The sequence below is a fragment of the Urocitellus parryii genome, chromosome 3 (genome assembly GCF_045843805.1).
Source record: "Urocitellus parryii isolate mUroPar1 chromosome 3, mUroPar1.hap1, whole genome shotgun sequence".
Classification (NCBI taxonomy): domain Eukaryota; kingdom Metazoa; phylum Chordata; class Mammalia; order Rodentia; family Sciuridae; genus Urocitellus; species Urocitellus parryii.
Window position 1 is genome coordinate 116,621,818 of NC_135533.1, and position 24,962 is coordinate 116,646,779.

At 45.4% G+C, this 24,962-nt stretch overlaps 1 protein-coding gene across 4 annotated transcripts in view; it reads left to right on the forward strand.

Moving 5' to 3' along the window:
* The window catches only part of Osbp2 (oxysterol binding protein 2), a 182,865-nt gene that overhangs the window by 93,357 nt on the left and 64,546 nt on the right, over positions 1–24,962 (forward strand). The window contains exon 1 of one of the 4 annotated variants that reach the window (XM_026408933.1): positions 16,918–16,996. The exons of the other annotated variants lie outside the window; for them this stretch is intronic. Within the exon in view, the coding sequence (XP_026264718.1) occupies positions 16,918–16,996 (79 nt within the window). Of the gene's footprint in view, positions 1–16,917; positions 16,997–24,962 lie in introns of those variants that run through there. 4 annotated transcript variants of the gene reach the window in all.

Genomic DNA, 24,962 nt, shown 5'->3' on the forward strand with positions numbered 1-24,962 from the left:
TGCTATGTGGCTTGGATTGTTTCTGTTAGTTCCAAATCTTGAATATTTGGGAAGTCTTCAGTACAAATGTGGGCATGTCAGTGGAAGCTCTGAACTTTGTGCTAGACAGACTTGAAACTCCCATGTTCACTTGGCATCCTGTCCCCCTTCTGATGCCTGTTGACCATTGCCACAGAAAGCCCACGTAACCTGGTATACCTGGACACTTATTTGTTTCTTGTCTCTGAGAAAACTGAATGGAATGAATTAAAGTTGAGATTCATAAAATACAGTACATTACTTTTAAAAAGATAAAGAGAAAAAAAGCTCTTGGAAATAATTTTCAAGTAGAATTAGTGGGTCCCCCACCCCCAGGCATCACATGTGGATTGTAATTCTTATTCCCTGATTTGAAAGTTGAAGGGGCCCTTGAACCACATCATGTTTCCTGAATGGCAGATGGCCACTCCTGTACCATCTGTGCCCTTCGTGAATGTTTTCAGTTTCTCACTTTTTTTGTGAATGTTTGAGAAGAGTCCTTCAAGCCTGCTTGGACAGAATTTATGAATCTCACCTTTAATTCATTCCATTCAGTTTTTCCCCTTCAAAAACGTGTGGGGGTGGGGCTCTGCAAATGGTAAAAAATGAAGATGTCTTTGGACTTGAATTAATGAGACAGAAAAAGTTGTGCATGCTTTTAAAATAATTAGGCTAGAGTTGCCAGTTTAGTTCAGTAAAGGGAGGGTCTTCTCATTCCTCCAGAAAGGGATGTATTTTGGACTCCAGAAAGGCCTAAGGGAGGTCATCCAGTAGACATTTCCCTAGACAGGTTGAGTTATTTCAGACTTCTGACCAGAGGAAGCCCCACATCAATATCTCAGAGAGGAAACTAAGGCTACAGTGGACCCTGTCATGTTGCTGGTCTGTGGCAGAGGCCAACTCAGAACCAGGACTCCCCCATCTTAGTGAGGGACTTTCCTGGCTGGAGACAGGGAGCAGCAGAAGGGATTTGAACAGAAATGAAAAAACGTAGAAGCGGTTCTGCATGATGTCACCAGCCTCCAGCAGTCCCATCTGTTGGTTGATTGACACTCAGTCACCAAAGATGGGGGTGGGTGGATGGGAGCGAAGCGATTCCAGGTGGAGATGGCCCCTGCACCTGTAGTTCCCAAGACAGACTTGCTAACTGGTTAACTCCTTATAACCCCAGGGCATATGATAGAGGAGAAAAGAGGGCTTGAGCCACCGGCCTTCCATGGACCCCGCCCCCGCTCAATCCAGGCCAGGGGCCGGCCCCTCTCCGGCCTCCATTGGGCCAAGATAACGCCTTAAGGCCGGGTCGGGTTCCTGTTCATGCTCTGGAATTTTAAGAAGCCGAGCTGCTCCTTCCACTGAGCGCCCCGCGTCCTGCCACGGAGAGCTCGCCTTTGTCTAGACAGCAGATTGGGCGAGCACTAATCCCTGTTTGGGACAGGTCTGGTGGAGGCACATCCGATTCTCTCGGGACCAACCCAGTGGCCTCTGGCTCTTAGAGCCGGGCCCTGGGGGGTGTAGGCGGCCTCCTTCAGAGGGTGAGGAGGAAGCTGGAGGAGTGAGGACTGGACTCGGCGCGCCGCGCCCCTGTCGCGCTCAGGCTGAGGGTTCTGCCGGCGGAGTGCGGCTCTACTTGGTTTGGCTGCGCTGGGAGCCCGCGGGCTGGACGCTGTCCGCGGTGCTGAAGCAGCGGCCGCGGCCGGAAGGCGGGACCCCGGCCGCCGGGCTGCACACACCCAATCCGAGGACCGCCCTCCTTCTCCCGGTCTCGGCGCGGCGGTGGCAGCCGGCACTGCACCGAAATGGATTGAGAGCGCGGCGGCGGGAAGGCGGCGGCGGCGGCAGCAGCTTCAAGAGCCTCCTCAGCCTCGGGGCCGGACCCACATCCACACTCGAGAGCCCCTTGCTGGGGTGAGTTGGGGCAGGCAGAGCAGGGATGGGGCAGATGGGGCATGAGATCTCAAGCTTTCAAAATCTCTTTCCCCTTTGTAAAAAATTTTCCAGCCCTGATCTTGAGTAGCTGAGGGCTCAGAGATCTGCCCCTGTACTAACCCCAGTCTTGGGATAGAGCGCCGGCCCCCTTTGCCCTTACAAACCAGGGGACAAAGGGTTTAGCCAGAAGTCAGACAGTCAGGAGGCTTGTTCTTTTCACCCTGAGTACAGCCCACAGCTCAGCACCAGGAAGGACTGTTTGCCCAGGCTGGTGTCACCAGGGTGAAAGCCTCCCCTCTCTGTGCAGGGGGGGCTAGTCCTGGTAAGCCCAACCACTGGAATTCCACCCTGACAGAGGCCAGCCATGTTTTAGCAGAGGAGGGCAGGCTTCAGCTTTCACTGGGGCTGCAAGCAAGAAGTAAAGCCTTTTCCCTATCTCCTTGTCTCCTTAGGCACCTGGCATGCCCTGATAGGGCTTCAAGGGCAAGGGTCACTTCTGTGCACTTGGCTGTTGTAATTGAGCTGGACTAAGGCAGAGGTGCTCTGGAGTGGATACTGGGCAGGCACTCCGTGTGTGTGTGTGTGTGTGTGTGTGTGTGTGTGTGTGTGTGTTTTCCCAGCACGCAAAGGAGATTTTAAACTCCAGTGGTGACTGCCACAGGAAAACCCTTCTCCATCCTGCCTGTGCCTCTGCGTAAGCAGTTTGGGGTCACGCTGGGCAACTACCCAGCCAGAGGAGCCTTGGGCTTTTTTGGCTCTTAAAGCTGCCCCTCTCTGCCTTGAGCCATCCACTGAAGGGGGAGATGTGTTTAAACTTGATGGGTCACCTCTGTCTTCGATCCTACCAGCAGTCGGTTCCCATCTCCATCACCTGGCAAGGTCAGACAGATAGACCTCTTAACTCCTAGAGTGGAGGGGGGGCTGCTGGGGGGGCTTTGCTGACTAGACAAATGAATTTTGGTTGGGGAGGTGAGAGAGTCAAAAGAGTGGAGTGGAGGGACCATCCTCCAAGGTCCAAGAGAGGACTAGTTCTGTTAAATTCCAATTCTTTTGATTTGCCAGTTCTAACCTAGTGGGTATAGATGAAGCTTTGGATCTTGACAGGCTCATGCTGAAGGACTGGGATGTATGTTTTGTTCTGTCTAGCCTAGGCTGTGTACATCAGAAATGACTCTGGTGGGCAGTCGCCTTGGATGATTGGATGCTTAACAGTGCTGATGAAATGGAAGCAAGGTGGAGATATATGAGATGTTGTGCTGGTTTTAGGGTCAGTGTGAGCTGCAGTGGTGCTGCAGTGCTGATGGAAATACATACCAAGAGTGTATTAGCATTAGTTTCTTAAAGCAGACCACTTGGTACCCAGGTACCATTTGTTTCTCATCAATGTTCTACAGAAAGCAAAGGTCATAACAGGGTAAGTATGATAACTGCATGTCTGACATATACTTGATTTACATTTTTTAAAAATTTTTGTAGTTGTGGATAGACAGAAGACAGAATGCCTTTATTTTATTTGTTGATTTTTATGTGGTGCTGAAGATTGAATCCAGTGCCTCACACATGCTAGGCAAGTGCTGTGCCACTGAGCTACAACCCCAGCCCAATTTGCATTATTCTTGAGCACTTTTTTCCACCCCAAAGTATTTTTTACCGATTGTATAAGAACCTTGTATTTTGGCCAGATTAATGATCCCCTTTAGGGAGTGATTGTCTGGAAGGAAGGATGGCTGACTCATGACTATACTGTGACATCTTTGCTGACTTATTTCGTAAAAATATGAAGTCCAAAAATATAATGGCAGGCCAGCTAAATAGTAGGCCATTGGTTTTGATTTAGAAAAATAGTGTATTTGAGTTTTGTATGTCATTTGTTTTAAAAATTATATTTATAGAAAAAAGTTTTCCATAGCTAGATCAAGTTGAGAGATATATGTATATTTTTAGCAAGCTGCACACCTGTAATGTAATAAGGCTACCTATTTATATCCATAGTCTGAGCAACTTAAAACCTGCTTAATAATTAAAATGGGCTCATGTTCTCCTCTATAGTTGAAGAAGATATTACTTGAGGGTTGACCCTGGGTAATACTTAGTCCTAGATCCTATTCAAAGTCTCTGTTTAGGAATCCTGCAATTGGTTGGATTCATATGCAAGCCTGCCTTTATGTACAGTTAGAAAAAGTACATGAGAAATATGAGCAGAATCTCTCTGAATTTCTCAAGGCAGAAAATGAAGATGTCATGATGAATATTTATCAATATAATACATTTTATTTGAGGGGAAAACAATTGATCTTGCATTCCTGATAGAATAGTAGTGTTAAGGATGGTGACAACTGCCATGTAATGTCATGGAATGAAAAGAGGTTCAGCTTTACTTATTGAGACACCTGGGTTTGCAATAGCAATTTCAACCTCTTATTCACTGTATGCCATGACTTAGCCTTTCTGTGCCTCAAATTTTTTATTTCTAAAATAGAGAAAGTAATACCTACCTTTATGTCAACTCTTAGCGTATGATTGGCATGTGGATTCTCAATGTTAATCTCTTGCCATAATTTACCTCCACTAGTATTAGAAGAACATGAGTGTGTTCAGCCAAATCCCCTCAAATTTATGTTTTTACTCAAAATATGAGGACCATAAAAGAACTCCAAAGCTTACCTTGGGAAAGTCTGGTCCTATTGGAGGTGGTATTCCCAAGGTGAGAACCATTCTTGGGTTGCTGTCATCCTGGGGTCTTGGCTGGCCAGCAGTGGAACTTGGGCAAAAAAAGACAAAGATACCATTTTTTCCAGGAGGGATGAAGCCCCAATGCCTAAGGGTATAACAGGTCTCTATTCAGAGAAACCCCTTCCAGGCAAGTCTTCATGGCTGCTGTCCCTCTTGATTGATTGATTGATCAATCTCAATCTCTCTTCTTCTCCCTCTCCCACACTCTTCTCCCCACCAACTGTCTTCCTCCAGCAAAGTGTGCCTTTTCCTCCTGTTTATGTCTTTCATTCCCTGTGTTAATAGTAACTGATGCTGGGTAGGTGCTGACTTTGAGTGGGCTGGCCTCTCCTGCAGTCAGTCAATTGTAATGACTCCATGAAGGGAGAACCATTTTCATCCTTAATATACAAAATTGGAAACCAAGACTCAGAGAGGATTGGTCACAGGTGCCCAAGGTCAGACTTCAGCATGATGGAGAACTTCACACACAATCCAGTGGCATGGAGAAAGGGCCATAATGACCTTGATCTCCAATCTCAAAATTCAGTACTCTATCCTCATACTAAGGTGACAGCACCCCATTGCTAGGAGACAAGAAGAATCAGACACTAGGGCCAGTCAGGCCAGAATCACAATGGGGAGGAGTTAGTGCCTGGTACCCTCTCTTTCTGGCCTGCCAGATCATCCCATCCTCACCTAGGAAAGGGGCTTGTGATCCTAGCATCCCCAGCAGTTAACAGAACTGAGAGGTGGAAGAGCTCTTGGAAATCTACTGGGCCAGCCTTTCTTAATATGAACAAAGAGCCTGAGGTCCCGAGAAGAAATGACTCATCCATGGAGATGGGGTGTCTCTATTTCTCCTTGCAAGATAGGAGTCCCTCCCAGTGGTCTCTGCACCACAATCCCTGTGGGGAGCCTGGATGTTGCTTGTGGCTCTGACAGAAAAAGCTTCCTTAGTCCAGGGACCTCTGTGGATTCTTGAGATGTCATTGGGATGGACAGTTCTCTCTGTCCCTGAGTCCCTTCCTGGGAAGCAGCTCCATCTGGTCTCTGCTAGTGCATGGTTGCCATTTACGGATTACATTGATTTCCATTTCCTGGGGTGATGAGATCATTTAAATGTTATTCAGTCAAATTTCTACTTCTCATGACTTGAGACCTTTCTGTAATCCTGCCTGCTGCTAACAGCTTGGGTACCAGGCATTGGTATAAAAAGACATGCTTATTGCCCATAAACTTGAATTATTTATAAAGCCTGCGTGGATCTCTTATAGCTACTTTGTACACACAGCCTGCCTCAATGGTTATTTAATGAGTATACCCATGAGCTTGCCTTTTTAATTGAGTGGCATTTCATGATGCTGAACCATGCATTGCCTTGCTCCCTGTCCTGCGTTGCCATTTCAGTTACTGGCTCCCTTCCTCTAGGTCTCCCACCCTGAACCCCAGCCTTATCTATATCTATTTTTCTCCCACATTTTCTCTGGATTCTATTCCTTCCCTTAAGTCATGCTGCCACTGCCCTGATTCAGTTGTTCATTATCCACTGACTTTTTGCAATATCTTGCACTTGGTCATTTTCCTGCATGGAGCCCCTTTGAGAATTGCCCCTGTGTACCCCAGATAGATTACTATTTCAGGGACATAGATTCTGCTCTTGCAACTGCTCTCCTGATGAAGCTTCCATAGCCCACTACTGCCTCTGGGATGACGGCAGATGCCTTGGCCCAGCATACAGGGCCTGTCTGCAGGCCTTGGCACAGAGCCAAGTTTTCTCATAAAGCTGGTTCTCTTTCTCTCCAATTTAGTGCTCCTTATCCTACCTGGATGTGTTTCTTTCTTCACCGATCTCCACCAGGTGCGTTTCCAGAGCTGCCTCATACAAGTTGCTTTCCTCCTCTGAACTTTCCTCCCCCTGCCTAGAGCCCAACCACTTTTGCTCAGTTGGCCATTAACAGAAACCTGAGCCTTGCTATATGTCAGGTATGGTACTGGGCATCAGTCATGCCAAAGTGAATGTTGTGGTTTCAATTGTGTCCCTCCTCACCTAAAAGATATGTTGAAGTTTTAACCCCATGTACTTGTGAATATGCCTTTATTTGGGGGGAAAAAAGTATTTGCTGATAGAATCAAGTTGAAGTCATGCAGGTGGTCCCTATTGCAATATGACTGGTTTATTTATAAGAAGAGGGAAATTTGGACTCAGATGCACATAGAGAAGAAAACAGCATGTGAAGACACAGAGAGGCAAAGACCACAGGAAGACGGAGGCAGAGATTGGAGTGACATTGTCGCAAGCCAAAGATGCCTAGAGATACTGGAAACTCAAAGATGCAAGGAAGGATCCTCCCCTAGAGCATGTGGAGGAAGCATGGCCCTACTGACAGCTTGATTTTGGATTTCTTGCTTCTAAAATTGTGATAGAATGAATTTCTGTTGTTTCAAGCCTCCTGGGTTTGGGCAGCCCTAGGAAACAAGCTCAGTAAGTGCTGACCCTTCCTGGCCCCCAAGGTACTGAGCATTTTGCAGGGAGACAATCCTGATCTTTATGAGTCAGTGTGGTGAGTGTACCAAGAAAGGTAGAAAAGTGTGATGAGAACTCTGAGCAAGGCCCTTCCTCCAGGCAGCCTTCCATGCCACTCTGCTGGGGAGGCAACTAACAAGTAAGGCTCTCTGGTGGGAAAGGAGTCCCACACCCACTGTCCAGAGAGTAGCAGAACTGACCCGGAGGAAAGAAAGGCAGGTTATCTCAGGCCAGGTGAACAAAGGCAGGGGAGGGAAAGAGCAGTAGGTGGAGTCAAGGCTAGAAGTAGGGAGCTCTAAGACCCGCACAGCTCCCAGTAGACTACAGTTTGTAAAGGAGTTTGAAGTTGAACTTGCCTACTGTTGGTATGAGGGAGTGATGGAAGGGAAATGTCAGGGAGCAGATGATATTTTCAGTAAACTGTCCCTGTGGTAACCTGGAGGATGGATCTGAAGGGGTACACGTGAAAGCTGATATCTCATAAATGAACAAGAGAGGGTAGCTGGAAAAAAGGGTGAGCATTTGCAATGATTTTGAAGGGTTTGGGGATTCGTTCCATGTAGGGGCTCAAGGACAGGGAGAAACCATAGCAGCAGATCCCCCCAGGTTTCCATTTGGTATCTGGGGACAAAGAATTGTCCAGAGAGGGAAAGATTGTCATGAAGGAGCAAAGGAGTGATGTTGGGCTCTGTTGGAAACAGATAGGAGTGGGGAATGGAATCTGGGTGGCTATGGAGGTCTGAAACTTAAGAGGGAAAGACTTTATTCCTACAGATGGAGAAACATCGACAGAAAGATGGAGCCTAGAGCTATGGCTATAGACCCCATGACTTGGGCCCCAGCATGAAATGGGAAGAGAATGGAGGTGAGGATTGCCTAGTAGTGGGGACAAGAGGAGGTTTGGAGAACAGAGGGTGTGTAGCAGGAGGACCAGGAAGCAGAGGGCTTCAAAGGGGGTGGTTGATATGACTCAGGCCTTCTACAAAGAAAGGCCCTAGGCTTCATTCATATAGTGCCACTGGATTCAGGGATGACTTTAAGCTACAGTGCACCTGTCATTTCTTGCCTTTTCCTATGTCTTCTGTCAAAATTGCCTACAAAACCCTCTTTCTATTTCTGACGCCTTTCCTAACACCTTTCCAGACTATACTGCCCAGAGCAGACCTGGTAAGGTAAATACAAGTAGATGCCCAAACACCCCCAAAGGTCTCTCTCTTGGGCCTCATGCCTGAGCCACAGCCATTACTCTGAAGGTCACTGGTGCCTATGTCCATGAGCTTCTGCCAACAGCCTAGAAGCTGCGGGTGGGGTAAGACCTACAGCATGATTGGATAAAAAGTACTTGAACCCTTCTTTGCTCCCCACACCTGGTTGCAGCTCTGTCCCTTCTTTGCAGGGCCCATCACCATGGGCGGCTCTGCTCCTCTGCCTCATGGGGATTGTGCCACGGGTACGCCAAATGATCCAGCCTCTCTATGATTGCTGCCTGCCAGGTTGGTTTGTGTGCACTGATGTGGTGGCTTCTCTGATGTGACTTCTGGGCCTTCCTGCCCCCAAACTCACTCATTAAACACCCTCCTTTATGCCTGATCTTCCACTGTTAGAGAATCCTTTGTAAGGTGTCTTGAGCAGGAATTGATTCGAGCATATTCTTCCCATTGTAATTTATTGAGAAATTACATTCAGTTAGGAAATATAAGATTGTAAACTATCTAAATGATTCTACAATATATAAAATAAAATTTAGTCATCTTTCATCACCTCCCTGCATCTTACCCTCCTCCAAGAGACATGCACACCAATTTGTTAAAATGGTGCTTTTCCAGATCTTTACAAAGCCTTATAAGGACATGCACACCCACACATACATATATACATAAATGAGATCATTTTGTACATACTGGTAGGGATCTTGCTTTCTCCTTGACCAAAATATATTTTTGAGATCTTCAGATTATTTAAATAGGCCTATATCTCCTTTTAAAAATAATGGCATAGAATTCTATAGTGGATATTTTAGTTAGTGATTTCCCTCTGGATGGACAATTAAGTTTTTTACACTTTATTACTATTACAAAGAGTGCTGTAGTAACCCTCTTTTATATGTGTGTGGTTTTCTATAGCAAGGATTCCTAGGAGTGCAATTGCTAAGAAAGACATACACACGACAAATATCAACAGATACTATCAAATTATCAGGCAAAAAGAATGTATAAATGTGTATCTCCCAACAGTGTGTATTGTCAACCAATATTATTACTCTATCACTCTTTTCACTGTAACTCTGATAGTAAACAGAGGCATTTCCTTGCTCTGTTTTGCATTTCCATATTACCCCTGATACAAAATACTTTAATCTGCTTTTTGACTGATTGTATGCATTTTGTGATTTGTACATGCATACCTGTTATCACCTAACTCTTTGCATACTTGTGGGTCTTTATACTGATTTGTAGAAGCTCATTCTAGTTCTGATTATATCTTCTTTGCTGTTTATATATTTTGCAAATATCTTCTCTTTGTTGCTTACCTTTTAACTGTTTAATGGTGGCTGAGGTGGTGTGGAATTTTGAAATGTTAAGATCTACCAAAAAGAGATTATTTTTTAATGGGAGGGGGGAGGTATGGAGCTTGGAGGCTTAAAGTATTACATTCTTGACCCTTCTCTGGTCTTTGATTTCTCTTTCACTGTGAACAGAACCCTCAACTTTCATTTTGCCAGCTACATAGCAGCACTGTCCATCCTGCCCGAACTCATTCCAGCTGCCACAAGCATCAAGAGAGAAGCTTTCTTTGACCAGGCTTCATAGTTATTCTAAACTTCACAATTAAACTAATTCCTTAATGGACATTGAGATTAACTCTCCTATGGCAGGCCTTGACTAGGGAAGTGATTTGGGGGATGCCTAGCACCCTGCCCCTGATGTGGTTCATTTTTCCTAGGCAAGTCAAGTGTCTCTGTGGGCAATGTCATCATCATGGCTTTGCATAAGAAAGTGTCTTAGCCCAGGGTGCCATAACAAAATACCATAGGCTGGGCAGCTTAAACAACAGATTTTTTTTTCCCTCTCAGTTCTGGATACTAGAAGTCCAAGATCAAGTCAGGTTTGGTTTCTTCTCTTCTTAGCTTGCAGATAGCTGCTTCTTTGCTGTGTCTTCACATGGTCATTCTTCAGTCTGTATTTGCATAGCCTAATCTCTCCCTTTTCTTTTTTCTTTTCATTAAACATTTTATTTTAACACTGACAGATTTGCACACATTTGTGAAAAAGAATAGGGATTCCCTGTACCCTTTACCTAGTTTTTCTAAAAGTGACAGTATAACATCACAACCAAGGTTCTGGCACTGATACAGTGAAGAGACAGAATAGTTCCCTTCTTATAAGGACACCGGTCATACTGAATTAGGACCTCCATGTCTTCATTTTATCTTAATTGTCTCTGAAAGTTGCACTGTGAAGTGCTGGGGGCTTGGACTTCAACATAGGAATTTGGAGGCACACACCTCAGCCGAGAGAGAGAGAGAGAGAGAGAGAGAGAGAGAGAGAGAGAGAGAATGTACGAGCACATTCTGTCTATGTGAGAATGGGGGAAGTAAGGCTTTGAGAGGCTCCTATACTTGTTTAAAGTTACCTGGGGAGCAGGCTGCAAATGTGAGCTCAGACTCATTCATTTGATTCCAAGGCCCAGACCTTCCCAGGTGACCTGACTGGTGTCAAACCTGTTTGGGCCCACTCCCCTGGCTTCTGCTTTCTGGTTGCTAATCCATGTGCCTACCTTTCCAGGGTCTCAGAACTCATGTTCTCGGAACAAGGTACCTACTCCTTGCAGGCTCTTTTCTTTTTCCTTTTTCCCCTTGGGATAGAGTTTCAAATTATAATTCAGTTGATTGAATGTAGCTTGTTACATTTTTCATCACTATAGGAGTGATTGCACAGGAAGAATATTTGGAATAAAGGAAATTACCCAGTGATTTCACAGCCTCACAAAACGGCTTTTGATTTTTGCACATTCCTTCCTCTTCCCTCCTCTTTGCATGTGCTTATATTTCCCATCTTTGGCATCCTGGTAAGCATGGTACTTCATACTCTGCCTTTCTCACCCCACATTATAGCTAACACTTTCTCCATCTTTATAATGGTAATTTTAATGGCTGCATAATATTCCTTGGAGTTGATGTCCTCTAATGTTTTGAATCATCTGTCAATTGTTGAACACTTGAGTTTCCTATTTGTGCTGTTTTAGATAATGATGCCATGAATGTCTTTGTACAAAAGCTTTTTGTTTTTCCTGAATTGCTTCCTGAGGGAAAATTCTCAGGAGTCAGATTATTGAGTTAAGGGCGGCAGCAGCAACATGAACTGTCCCTTTATGGAATGAGCATTCTGGTGTTCCATGCCACCAATATGTAAGCTCAACAGCTTCCTTATAAACTCACCAGCAATAGATATTAATAAGTAAATACATTTTGACCATTTTAATGTACTTTGAAAGGGTATATCAGAGCTGTTAATTTGTGTTGCTTTAATAAGCAACAAAAGAGGGGGAACATTCTGCAGTAGGTTTATATTTTTAATTCCTTTGGTTATCATTTTCTTTTTCTTTTTTCTTTCTTTTTTTTTTTTTTAAGAATTTAGCTTTCCGGCTGGGGCTGTAGCTTAGTGGTAGAACACCTGCCTTGCACATGTGAAGTACTAGTTTCAGTCCTCAGCACCATACAAAAATGAATAAATAAAGATATTGTGTCCATGTACAACTAAATAAATATTTTAAAAATAAGAATTTAGCCTTTATTTTATTTTATTGTTGTTGTTGGTTTTGTGGTGCTGAGGATAGAACTCAGGGCCTCACCAATGCCAGGCAAGTGCTCTACCTCTGAACCACAACCCCAGCCCCTCATTTTATTTTATTTTTTAAAATAATTTTTTAGTTATAGATGAACACAGTATCTTTATTTTATTTATTTATCTTTTTATGTGATGCTTAAGATTGATCCCAGCGCCTCACTCTTGTGAGGCAAGCATTCTATCACTGAGCTACAACCCAGCCCTCATTTTTTTTTTAAGGAATAATTGAAGTCTAAAACATGAACAATAATCCCTTAGGAATTTCAGCTCTTTAATTATCTTAAGGGAGTTCTTGGTGAAAGTACTATTTAGACTCAAACAAGCAAAAGGCCTTTAAGTTAATAACTGACTTAAATAATCAAATGGGGCCAGGCAGAGGCCAGTGTCCTTTAAGCTGCTGGGTGGGGCTGACCCCTCCAGGTGACCCAACCCACAGGAAGACAGCCCCTTCCAAATGCATGGCAGGATTCTAGTGCAGGTCCTTGCTTTCCCCAGGACAAAGCCTGCAGAGAGGCAGCCTCCACCTCTTCTGCTGCCCCTAATAGCAGAGGGCACTTGTGGACAGATTCCAGCCAAGGCACCAAGCCTCGCTTTTCCTTTTTTCAAACTGACTTGAATGGTGTGCTTTCTCCTAATCCTATTTTTTTAAATCTAAATAATAAATGATAAATTGAATTTTTCCCTCAGAAGCTTATTTTAATTGCCTAGCAACCTATGATCATAAATTGCTCTTGAATTAATTATTGGCTTCAGTAGAAAATCATTTATTAATGAGGATGGCATTCAGCACCTATGCATGGCTATTCTTAGAACACTGCTGCTTTCAAACCCTTCATTCTTGATCTAGCTCCACAGGGAACATGCATGCCTGACAGACCCTTGGAGAACTTGATTCTCTAGACCCACATGGAGCAGATCAATGCCTTTCCATGGTAGGTCCCAGGCCCTCATCAGTGATAAACCTGAGGCCTGGAGGGGGAGACACACATCCCCAAATTATAGTGGCTGAGGGCTATCACCAACTCAGGTCAGGTAGCCACCACTGAGTCTTGCTCCACAGGACTCTCAAGCCCATCTTCACCTCTGCACCAAGGTTAGGGCACAGGTGCAGAGGAAAAGGGGGGCTGCAAGGTGTGGTGTGTGCCAGAGATGCAGACTCCAGGCAGAAGCAATGGCACTTGGGAAGGCAGGATGGTGGTGTGGTTTGATTGACTGGGTCAAATAGGGCTCTTAGTGAATGATTAAGCTGCTTTCATCAGTCAGTTAATTGATCTTGTCATCCTGTGCCCATTCATTCTTTGTTCACCTACCATGTGCCTGGTCACCTTGAGGCTAAGCATGGTGGCAAAAGGTCACAGTCTCTGCTCTCAAAGAGTTAACAGTCTTGTGTGGGAAATAGAAAAATAAATAAGAACCCCATTAGGCTGTGCTGTGTCCTGGAAAAGTAAGAAGCTCAGAGCACTCTGGAAGCCCAGATTTGAGGAAATTCACCTGTGATCCTATTATTTTAGTATATCCGTACATGCATAGTTTTTACTCGGTTATAATAATATTGTGGATTTTCCTTTTTTTCCCCTCTCAATATTTTGTTTTCAAGCTATTTCTGCAGAGGCATCACCTATATAGGTTCGAATGGCTCCATGGTATTCCATGAAGTTGATGAAATAACCATTCACCTGCTGTTGGAATTTTAGGTTGCTTCTAGGATTTGCAACAAATGGCATTGAGTACTGAGTGTTTTGCTTCTTTCTCATTGTGCACTTGTGATGATCCATTTTGTCATACTGGGCTGCAGTTGTAGAGTACTTGTGGTTCTTACTGCACTGCCATGTAGCCCCCAAAGGCCTTGTGCTGATTCCTGGGATTTCCATAGTACCTGGGGGATTTGTTTCCTCTATTGCTTCCAGTATTGAATAATGGAGCTCAGGTAGGATGTGACAAGGAAACTGGCTACTGTAGACAGAAGAGAAACTAAAGACTTTGAGTTGAACAGATTAGCTGCCCTTGATGTAGGGTCAGATAGAAGCTAAGAGGGAGGGTTGCAGCTGCCTCTAGGGTTGCCAGCTCAGAGTATTTGGCGTAAGTGGACCTCAAGAAGGTCTCAGAGTTGGTGCACTCAGTTTTAGGTCACATTGAGGGTGCCTGGGGACCAGAACCTGGAGCTTTTCAAGAGTCACTCGGGATGCATTAGGGCAGATGGGGTGCAGGAGGGGCTCTGGGGCTCAGCCTCACCTACACAGGATGGGAGGGGACCATGCAGGATCAGGGAAGCTGGTAGAGCAGCTAGAATTACCCAGAAGTCATCTTATGCTCTCTTTGCCTTCTTTGCTGTTTGGTTAATTAAGACTTTTCAGGTAATATCTTCTTGAAGGACAAACTGGCATTCTTCTTGATGACAGTTCAATTAAGCTGAAGACTTTTAAGTATTTCGCATGAGCAGAATCTGATAATTTTTTATGTGACTTACAGTGTAAAATAATTATTTAGAAAGTGGAAATTTGTGTATGTGTGTGTGGTTTAGTGGGACTAAATGATATTCTTTCGAATTTTTTTCTTGACCATGTCACTTGTTTTCCTGGTTGTCTTTTGTTCCCTAACTTCTCAGGTACACTGCTGTAAGGGGGGGCGAGTGGTGGCTCTGGGATCACTAGTTGTGAAGCCAGGCATGCAGTACTGAGCTTCTCTGCCCTTCCCTCCCTCAGCTTTCAATACCGTGGGCACAGACCTGCATTACATAGATTCTTCCAGTTTTCAAATTCCATGATATCATAGTGTCTGGTTAAATATCCTGGGTTGGGTTTATTCCTGCATATGCAAATCCTCAAAAAATTGCTGGGCACAGCAGCGTGTAACTGTAGTCATAGCTATTTGAGAGGCTGAGGTGGGAGGATTACTTGAGCTCAGGAGTTCAAGACCAGCCTGGGCAATATGGGTTAGACCTCATGTAAAAAAAAATCACCTATATGTTTGGAACATTTTCTCAAAGCATTTTCTTATGAAACCTCTGGTTGTACGTGAAAAGGAGTATCATGCTTAAAGGACCCCACAGAGCAGGGTTCAGAATTTGGCCTCTCAGAACAGGCAGGTTCCCTGGGCAACTCTCATAACCCTGGGTAAGTCACTCTCCCTAACAGCATTAGTATCCTTATCTGTATAAAAAGTGTGTGTCGGGGGATGTTGGTGGAACCTCCCTAACAAGGCTCTTTTATGAGGATTGAGTGAGTGAATGGCACAGCCCAGTGCTTGATGTCCAGTCAGCACTTCATTTATGGGAACCATTTCCATCATTATTATGCTTTTCATTTTGTAGCCAGAAAACCAAAGCCCAAAATGGTTTAATGCTTTATATCCCCTGGGCCAGTACTCTCACGTAATTGCTAAGGATTAATTCTCTCAGTTGCTTCAAAAGCCTGGAAGGAATTATTGACCCAGCACCACCTTCCCTAAGTCTGTTAGACATTAAAACAGGAGCTCTGTTGTGTACTTGAAAATCCTTTAAATTGGAGAAAATTGATTCTGTTTCAATAAATTACATTTGATAAATCCCATTGACTTTGTTCTGTGAGTTGGCAGTATAGGGAAGGGAATTATTAGGAATGGAGCAATGGCAAAACCCAGTCCTGGGGCTCAGATTACATAGTTCTGTGGGAAAGACAAGACAAAATCCAGGCAGAGTGGTAGGAACCCCACAGTGCTAGGATTGCCTGGTAGCCACCCTGTGTTTAAGCCAGGACATCAGGGTAGCAGAAGCAGAGAGAGGGAGGGAGGGAAGGGAAACAGACGAATGATGAGGTCATACATCATGGATATGTGGGGAGATGAAGAACTCTGAGTGGGGGAGAAACATTGAACATCTCTAGGGCTGTTGTACTAAACTTGGAACGCGGGCAGCCAGAGCCGGAGCAGGGTAATTTGCTGGGAGGATTTGTAGGAGTCCACACAAGCAAGAAGCCTGGGGGCAGCAGTGGGGTGGTGAGGAATAATGTGATCCTGGCTGTATTAGGTGGTACAGCCCTCAAGATGTGCTGACCAAGTGAATGTGATTCCAAGAGGAGCCAAGGATGACTCCAAGGTTTCTGGCCTGAGCAACTGGGAAGATGGATGTTGCTGCCACTAGCTCAGGGCAAAGGGTTGAAGCAAAAGTTCAGGATCACAGGGAGCTCAGATTTGGACAGTTTGTGATGCTCATCAGACATGGAGAAGTCCTGCAGGCAGCTGGCCAGGGGGCCTATGTTCAGAGAGGTCTGAGCAGAGACAGATATCCCAGATATCTTAGGGATATTAACAGCCCTTAGGGAGCCTGGTTCCCTGGGGCTCTGCCTGTTGCCATAGTCTTGGAAGGCAGCCAGGTGGCTGCAGGTGGCACTGGTTTATCAAACCATCAACCGTTGCAGCAGGTTAAAAGGTGACCAGATCCCAGAGGTCACCTCCGTTTCCTGGAATTATCGTTAGAACCCCATTTCCCACGTGCGCCTGGATCTCAAGGGCATACTTCGAAAAAAAGCAAGCCAAGCGTGGTGCTGCAGGGGGCGGCACCTTAGCTCGAATTTTCGCGTTCAAGTGTGACGTCGAAATGGAAAGCCCTCCCTACACCCAGGGCTCTGGGTGCCCGCGGGGTCGCACGGGCAAACAAGCTGCTTTCTCAGGGGAACAGATCGGGGGAGGCCGTGCTGCCGCTCGCGTTTGGCTGGGCACCCGTGGCACCGATAGAGTTAACGGGCTCGTGCACCGGACGGCACTGGTGCATTGTGGTAACGCGGCGCTGGGACCCGCGAGTGCCCGCCGCCTCCGCCAGGCGGCCCGCCGAGCTGAGCGCTCATCCGTGCGAGCCCCCGGGGCCCGGCGCCATGTAGCGACCGGCCACTCGGAGGCCACCCCGCCGCGGGGATGAAAGGACGCGGCTGCTGGGAGACGGCCTCCGTGCGCTCCTTCTGCAGCTCTGGCTGCCTGAATAAATTTAAGAAGGGTTAGTGCTGCCCGGCTTCGGCCGGGCTCCCCGCTCACACACGCACGCCCGGCGCCAGGCTTTGCTGCATGATCAATCCACGCGAGCCTCTGATGTCACTCCCTCGCGGAGTGGGGAGCGCGGGGAACCTCGGGGAACCCCTCACCCCGCACTCCGCCAGGATGCGCTCCGCACTGGCTTCACGCGCGGCGCATTTTGGAAAAGGGATTTGCGGCTAGAGACGTTGTGCGGTTCGATTAACCTCTGCAAAAACGAAATACAATCCAGATCTTTCTGGAAAGAGGGAGAAGGAGCGGTCGTGCTTAGCCCATCCACCTACCTTTTCTTCTTTAGTCTGACTGATACCCGCATTCCCCTAGGGCCTCATGGCCCTGGGGCGCAGTCAGAAGTGCGGCTTTGCCCAGAAGGACCTTTTCCTGGAGCTTCTTAGGTGTTGGCTTTGCTTACTGCATGACCCTCTGGGGCGGCTGTCTGGGTTTGAGGAAAGGCCAACCCTGAGGATGCTTCCCCATCCCATGGATAACTGCCCAAGAGCCCTTTCTTAGCGTTAAGGGGTTAACAGCTGTCTTAAGGTAAAGCCTTGCAGACTCTTACTTGCAATTCATGATGCTTGAAACCTTCTTTATTGGAGATTTTGGCGTGAGTTAAACTTGCTATGTTTACTTTGGTGAGCATTTCTGCTATAATTTGAATCTGTAGGGAAAATTAGGATTCTTTAACCCTGTGAATCTTTCAGACATAGAGGCAGTTAATTTTACTTAAGAGTTTATTAAAAACACACCCTTTCAGAAATTAACATCCTCTGATCTGTAATAACCCTTGTAATTAACTCTGCTTGCTGACTGGCCTGGCTAATGACTTCATAAGGCCCTTGCCATTTCTAGACTTCATTCTCCAAAGTTAGAAACTCCAAACCTCAGCCCAGGACTCCTAGGGAATCACATTTCACCATATATTTTCCTGAAAGCAGACTCTTAGGTTGTTTGCAATTGTTAATATTTGAGATTTATTTCATTAGGAGCTGATATGATGGCCTCATCTTAAAAAAATCCTTTAAATAAACTTGCAAGTGAATTTTGTGTATATATTTTGGCTTTAGAGGATTAGTCTTCTCGTTTTTATTTTGGATAGAGAGTCATTTTTAAAGCAGTTGTGTTCTTTCTGCAAAGTTAAAATGATGATTCTGTTATCAATTTAGATGGATTCATTCAGAAGGTGAATTTTGGAGTTAGTAAAAAAAATTATCAGATTTTTTATTCTTCCATTGGCCTGCCCAATGATTTTCTTCATTTCCATTCATTATCTGGTAGATTTGATGCTGACAGGAGTATTGAACTAATGCTTTCTGCTTGATTGTGGTAAGAATGCACACCTTTGCCTGGAAGCACAGGGGTTACCAGAGCATCTGTACTTGGAGAGCAGTAATGTGGTCACCTTTTGCCAGGCCTTTCCAGAGCAGCCTTTCATCTTACCCCTCTTGTCTTTGTCTCTCCTTGCATTGTGGGTCTTTTGGGGATGAGGAGGCTCAGGAGGTTGTGTATTGAAGGCACAGTGCTTAGCAGGGCCGGAGCAGACCAACACTATAGCCAGAACTCCAGTTCCCTGTGAGTGAAGGTGGGGTCTAGAAGGGCCAGAACAAAGTTTAAGTCAAACTGGCAATGTTCCCAGTTTTTAAGTGTTGGCTTTGCTGGTTAACCAGAGAGGTATGAAGGAAGCCTGGTTAGTGATCAGCTTTTGGGAGTGGGAGCCTCCTTGCCTCTCTCACCACTTTATGGGTACGGGGACCCTCATCCCCAGCATGCAGACAGGGAGAGTCTGGCATTCTCTTTTCAGACACATTAAAGGGTATTGAGATGAGGGGTTACTCTGACATATTCTCCCTCAGGAATTTGGGTTCCAGTGAAATTGTGTTATGTACCTGAGCTCATTTTTGTGCTAGTTGAAGGGGGCGCTGACCTTGCTGCCTGCCTTGGAGGCCAGGAGCGGAAGTCCAGGTGGTGACCATTTCAGTGATGGGAACATGTCTGGCTTTTGAAGGCTCATCCCATGGACCATGAGCTCTTGGCTCAGAGACATTATGGGACCTCCAAAGTCTTTCCCTCCTTCAAGGTTGGAGGATCTTAAAAATGGAGAATAGATTTTACCCATTCTATAATGTACCTCTTCCTGGTCCCCAACACTTGGCATTTTTGCAGAATTGATGTTCCGTAGCTGACCCACCACCTTCTAAGTGAGTGAGTGAAGGCTGAGGTCCAGTGGCCTGGATCATCACTGGCTGTTGTTTCCTTCTCCAGCAGGGGTCCTCAACTTCATGTTCTTCTCTGAAGCCTTCTCCTGATTCACAGGGGCTGTCCCAATTCAGGACTACAGTCACAAGTGAAGTTTTTCTGCCCCTGCCCTCTCTCATCTGGTCTCACAAGGGCAAGTGGCTTTCCTAGAACTGCCAGGAAAGCTGGGAAGGGTAAATCTAGAGGATCATGGAGAGCTTCCTGAAGGAGATGGCACCAGCTGAATGTTGGAATATGAGTGAAAGATGGGAAGGTAGAGGATGGGATGGGTAGATTCTCAGGAGGATTGAGACAGGTCTTAGGGCCTTGTTGTAAGTAAGAATTAGGAGAGGGGTCCCATTGGTAGGATAAATCAGAAAGGACAGATGAGCTGTGATGCCCAGGCCTCTTGAAATGGCAGATGTTAAACCTTGGGGAGGTGGGAAATGCAAGGAGGACACAGCCTCTGCCAGCTCTTGAGGTGGCATGAAGTTTATGGAGAAAGGCTTCACCATAGCACTGGCCCCTTTAAAGTCCTCCCCATTAAAGTTCCTCAGTGTGATCCACGGAAGCAGGACCTTCTGTCATAGATATGTCATGTGGTATAGTCTTTTTCTGCTTGCCTTTAGCATGAGGCGGTGAAATTAGTGAACCTATTAATTAGTTAATATGTATGAAAGCCCCTGGCTCATTCCTGACACATGGTAGTTGCTCATGATAATTAGTATTTTTGGGTGACTTCAATGTATGCATGTGCATTATTTTACAAACAGACCTGTTGGAGCAATATTTTACTGTTATCATTTGCACAAAGGCCAAGAAGGACAGTTTCAAGAAACCCTTGATATGCAGTAAGTGTGCAATGAGAGGCTTATTGGCTATGCCTTTGTACAGATTGGGAAATTGAGACTCAAGGAGGAGAGGTGACTCTCTAAAATCACACAGGCAGAAGTGGGACCAGCAACTGTATGCCCAGAACTTACCTTATGTTGGTTGAATGGTCAAGGTAGAGGAAATTCATCAGGGAAGGCTGTGGACTGGGAATCTGCTGTACCTTCAAGGTTCCTGGCCTGGGTGGAGGCCTCAGTGCAGTGGGGCTGGGGGCTCACTTTCTGGGGCAGAACCTTGGAATCTGGGAAACATAGATGTGGTGATTTGGGAGAATTTCTTGTTACTTGATAGACGATAAATGCCAGGAGTAAGTTTGAAATGTTTTGATGCTTTTGAGCAGAGCGAAGAATAGTAAGTGATAAAAGAAAACAGATTTTTCCTTTCTTTTTAGAAAAAAAAAATCTGTATCTCTTAGTCATTCACTCTATCCCAAAAGCTATGTGGAGCACACAATGTCCACAGCCAGGTGATAGGAATCCAATCCAGAGGTTCTGGAGTACCAGAGACCATTTTTCCTTGTTCCCAGGCCAGCCTTCTTAAAACCCTCCACACTGGCCTGTGCATGACCCTGGTGGCCATGCTTGGAACCCAGGAGGTGCAGGTCATTCCAAGTAGAGAAGATTTGAGAATATTCAGAGCAGGATACATACAAGAGCTAAGGAAAGATGCCATCAATGGAAAGTGAGATGAGGGGTGGGCAGGGAGCCTACTATGGAAGGCCTTCTGTGGGAAGGAAATTAAAGGGTGAATAAGGTGCTGAGGAGAGCCTTACACTTGTGTGCTTGTGTCACTGTGTCGGGGTGGGCTAACAGGCAGGGAAAGCAGAAAGCTCCAGGCAGGAGGCGGTTGGGAAAGATGGGGAGAGCCTCTTCCCCCAACCCTGATACTCTGGATTGGCCATGGGAAGCTGCCTCACCTTGACTCACAGGGTTTTTGTCTGTGGCAACTCTGAGCCCTGGGTGACAGGTAGACCATTGCATTGGATTGTGAGGCCTTGGAAAGAAAAGAAGGTCTCGATCAGAAGTATAGCAGGAACAAGAATGGAGTACCATTCATGTGCACCTGTGCCTGCTCCCTGCAGCCACATAGTGCCCTGTTAGCAAGGTATTGTGATGAAGTTGTGACTGGGATCAGGCTGCCACAGTCCTGCAACCAGATTTCTTTGCCATCAGTGGTCCTAAGGAGCCTGGGGAGGTGAGAAGCTTGTTCATTTGGCCTTCACAAGTTGGTGTGCAGACAGATTTCTCAAAGCCCTTTTCTTCTGCTTATCCTAAAATTGTTGTAGTATACTGATTTGTCAGAATACTATTTTCCTTCATTTTCTGGATGTGTGTTATAATGAAAAAAAATCTATAGTATCTGTTTTGATTGACTCCACCTAAGGTTATACAGTCTACAACCTGTTCAACCATATGCAACAGGCCTGTTAATATAAACATTTATCAGGAATGATGTTTGGCTCTGAGGATATCCCAGTGACCTCTGTTGCCTCTAGAAAAATTGCTGCTCAGGTGCCAAGTGCAGGGAGTTGACAATGTAGGGGCTTTACCACAGGCCAAAGTGGGATTAGGGCTCAGAAGTGCCCTGGAAGGCTGAGTGGGGAGGCTTCAGAATAGTCATTGAAATGGGGGAGAGGGTCCTCTGAGTCACTGTGGAGAAAGGAGCATTCTGTCTGGCTGCATGGAACTGAGCTTGAATGCAGAAGCCCCTCCTGACTGGGACTGATCAATGGGCATCTTTTCTCTGACCTCATGACAGTGTCCTATGGTACTGTGGACGGCACCCACTGTGGACATGATTCATTCTCTGATGCCTGGGTTTCCTGTAAAGTGCCAGTTGATCAGACCAGCAACAACAGCTGATAAAATAGATGAGCAATGTGAATAAAGATGAAGTCTGTACTTCAGGCTGCCAAAGATAAATTTCCTTTTATGTCCTGTTTCCTTCTGACGTGTGTGTTGAATAATGACTCCTGACGCACATTTTCAGAAATAGTAGCTATTCGTGCTGTGTGGTGTGTCAAGGCGGAAGTTTATAGACTTGGGGCACAGAACCACACTTGCACAGTGCCCTTGGGCTGCCCATTGCATCCTGGCCTGGAGTACCCAGCATAGGTGAAAGCTGGTTAGAGGACAGATGCTTTCATTGGGAGGTTAGATCAGATAGCTGATCTCTCCACTGGGTGCATGCCTGCATCCAGGATAGTTTTACATGGTAGTTTTACATAAGAAGCAGCAGGATTCATATGGGATTGGGCTCCTGAGGCATGACTCTTAATTTGCTAACCATTTGGTAACTGCTTAACTGTCTGGAAATCTCCAAGCCTGTGCCCACTCCTCCCCTTCCCCTCTGTATTCTGTTCATTCATTATTTTTAAGGCCTACTTACTATTAAGGCAATGATCCCAGGTGTATAAGATCAGGGTGTTTCCATAACTTCATTGTCCCTCATGTCACTATTGTTAGGTTGTCTTTTTGGACAGTATTTTTCCTTTATGTGAACACCTTTTTGCATCATTGAGATAGCAAACTTTCAACATGGCTTTATATCCTAAGCACTTTCCCTTGTGATTATAGGCTGAAAACTTACCATTGGATGGCTGTGGGATGTGTTTTCCTTCTGTTAGACATTTAAGTTCTTTCCAGATTGTCACTGCAGCCAAACTGCTGCCTGAGCATCTTTGGCATACAAAAATTTTCATTTGTATTTCTTTCTGGGACAGATTCCCAAGAGTGCCATTGCTGAATCAAAGGGTGTGAATGCTTCCCTCTAGTACCCTATTTCCTCCACAAGAGGAAAGAGCAGAGGAAAGGTTCTGAGGAGAGTGTCCTGGTTCATGATGCTTGGAGCTGGATGTGAACAACAACTTCTCTAAGCCCCCCTATTTTTGACTCCTAGTGTTCTGAGAGAGTATTCTTTGACCAGGCACAAAATTGTTCCTTAATATATTGACTAACAAAAAAGTATGAATTACACTGAGGTTATATATCACAGTGCTAGAGCACTTGCCTAGCATGTGGAAGGCCCTGAGTTCCACCCAATCGAAACAAAAAGGATAACTTGTCCCTACTGGTTCAGTTATTTGTGGTGGCCCTCCCTGGCCTGTCAGCTGCATTGTCTTCTGCCTTTGTCTTGAAACCCAAAAGGAAACATTAGAAATGGAGATGGTTTATGTCATGCATGGCCAGAACCCAAGCCAAACAGGACATCTTGAAATCTTGGCATTCATACACTGTCCTTGGTAGTTGGGATTCAGAAAAGTGGTCCCTGGAACTGTCATACCCTAGCAAGACATGCTGTATAACTCGTGGAGTCCTATGCCAAATGGAAATAGAGGGCCCCTTGCAAAATTTATTAAGCATTTTAAGACAGTAATAGTCACATATTAACCCAAACACCAGGAGGCTCTTCTGAGTGCAGGCCCTATGTGACTGCTCAAGTCTCATGTCCATGTCCTGCCAGCAATTAGAATGCTCTGCTGGGCTCTGAAGGTCAGCACTACAGGAAGACCCTTGACCCATGTTACCAGCTCCCTCCCAGGTATCCTCAGTCCTAGAGTTATTTGTTTCCCCCCATAGCCATCTCTGTGCCTGCTTTGATGTCACCCTGTACCCTCACAGCTCTTGCTGGTGGCGATTTGTCCCTTCTGCTCATCTTTGTCTATTTTGGCCAAGCAGAACAGGTGGCCAGAAGCATCTTACTCTTCTAGGACATACGTGCACTTTTTCCATTAGGAGCTTTCACCTGGCTCTGCCCACTATTCTCCTACCTTCCTTCTCCCAACCTCTCTACCCTTGCCTGGGGCTAGGAGGAGATGCTGCTTGTACTTTGAGGAGCTGGTAATTAATCCAAATGGCTGCAAATAACTGCCATTAATGGTCAGAACAGTTGGCTGTTTAGACTTGTGCTTAATTGGAAATGTCAGGCCTTCTCCCTAATCACAGTCACCAGGTTATTCCATACAGTAAAGGATCCAGTAGAGGCATTAACGAGGGGTCTCTGAAATATAAAACCCAACCTCAGGGTGGATAGGTTTCCATGGAAGGAAGGGGCACTGGTTAGTAGTATTCTGAAAAGAGGTTGGGGCTGATTGCCCAGCTGGTCACAGCTGCATTTCTGGAGTGTTTTCTGTGAATTGTGTAGAGTTTGAAGCTTTCGTAAAAGGCTTTTGGCTTGATATAGCTCTACTCTCTTGGGAAATGTGGCCTCACATTCATGCATTTTTCCACACATTTTTCAAGTTTGAATCAGGGAGGTGTTAGTGTGCAAATTCTCACATTGAGTTGAGAAGGGTTCAGTTACCCGCACAAATGAAACTCATGTAGTTATAAAAGCATATACTGTCTCCATCAGATGAGAACTTGAGATGATTTACCCAATTCCTATGGCACAGATGAGGAAACTGTGGCCTGAAAACAGTTGTACAGTTCAGAAGCCATGAACCAGCCCAGTGTAGAGATCTGAGTACACTCTCTTAAATCATTGCTATTTGGCTAAGATAATTTTTTAAATATTTATTTTGTAAGTGTAGATGGACACAACACAATGCCTTTATTTTTTTTATGTGATGCTGAGGATCGAACCTGGGTCCTGCCCATGCTAGGCGAGTGCTCTACCGCTGAGCCACAATCCCAGCCCCTGGCTAAGATAATTTTTGACATTTTTTTCCTGATCAATAAGACAATATGTGCCCATTGTAGGAAATTCAGTAGGAAAAAAAACTCTTAAAGAAATTAAAATAATAATAATATAACATTATAATAATTATAATTCTTACGCAGAGAAAACACGTATTTGGATCTACGCTA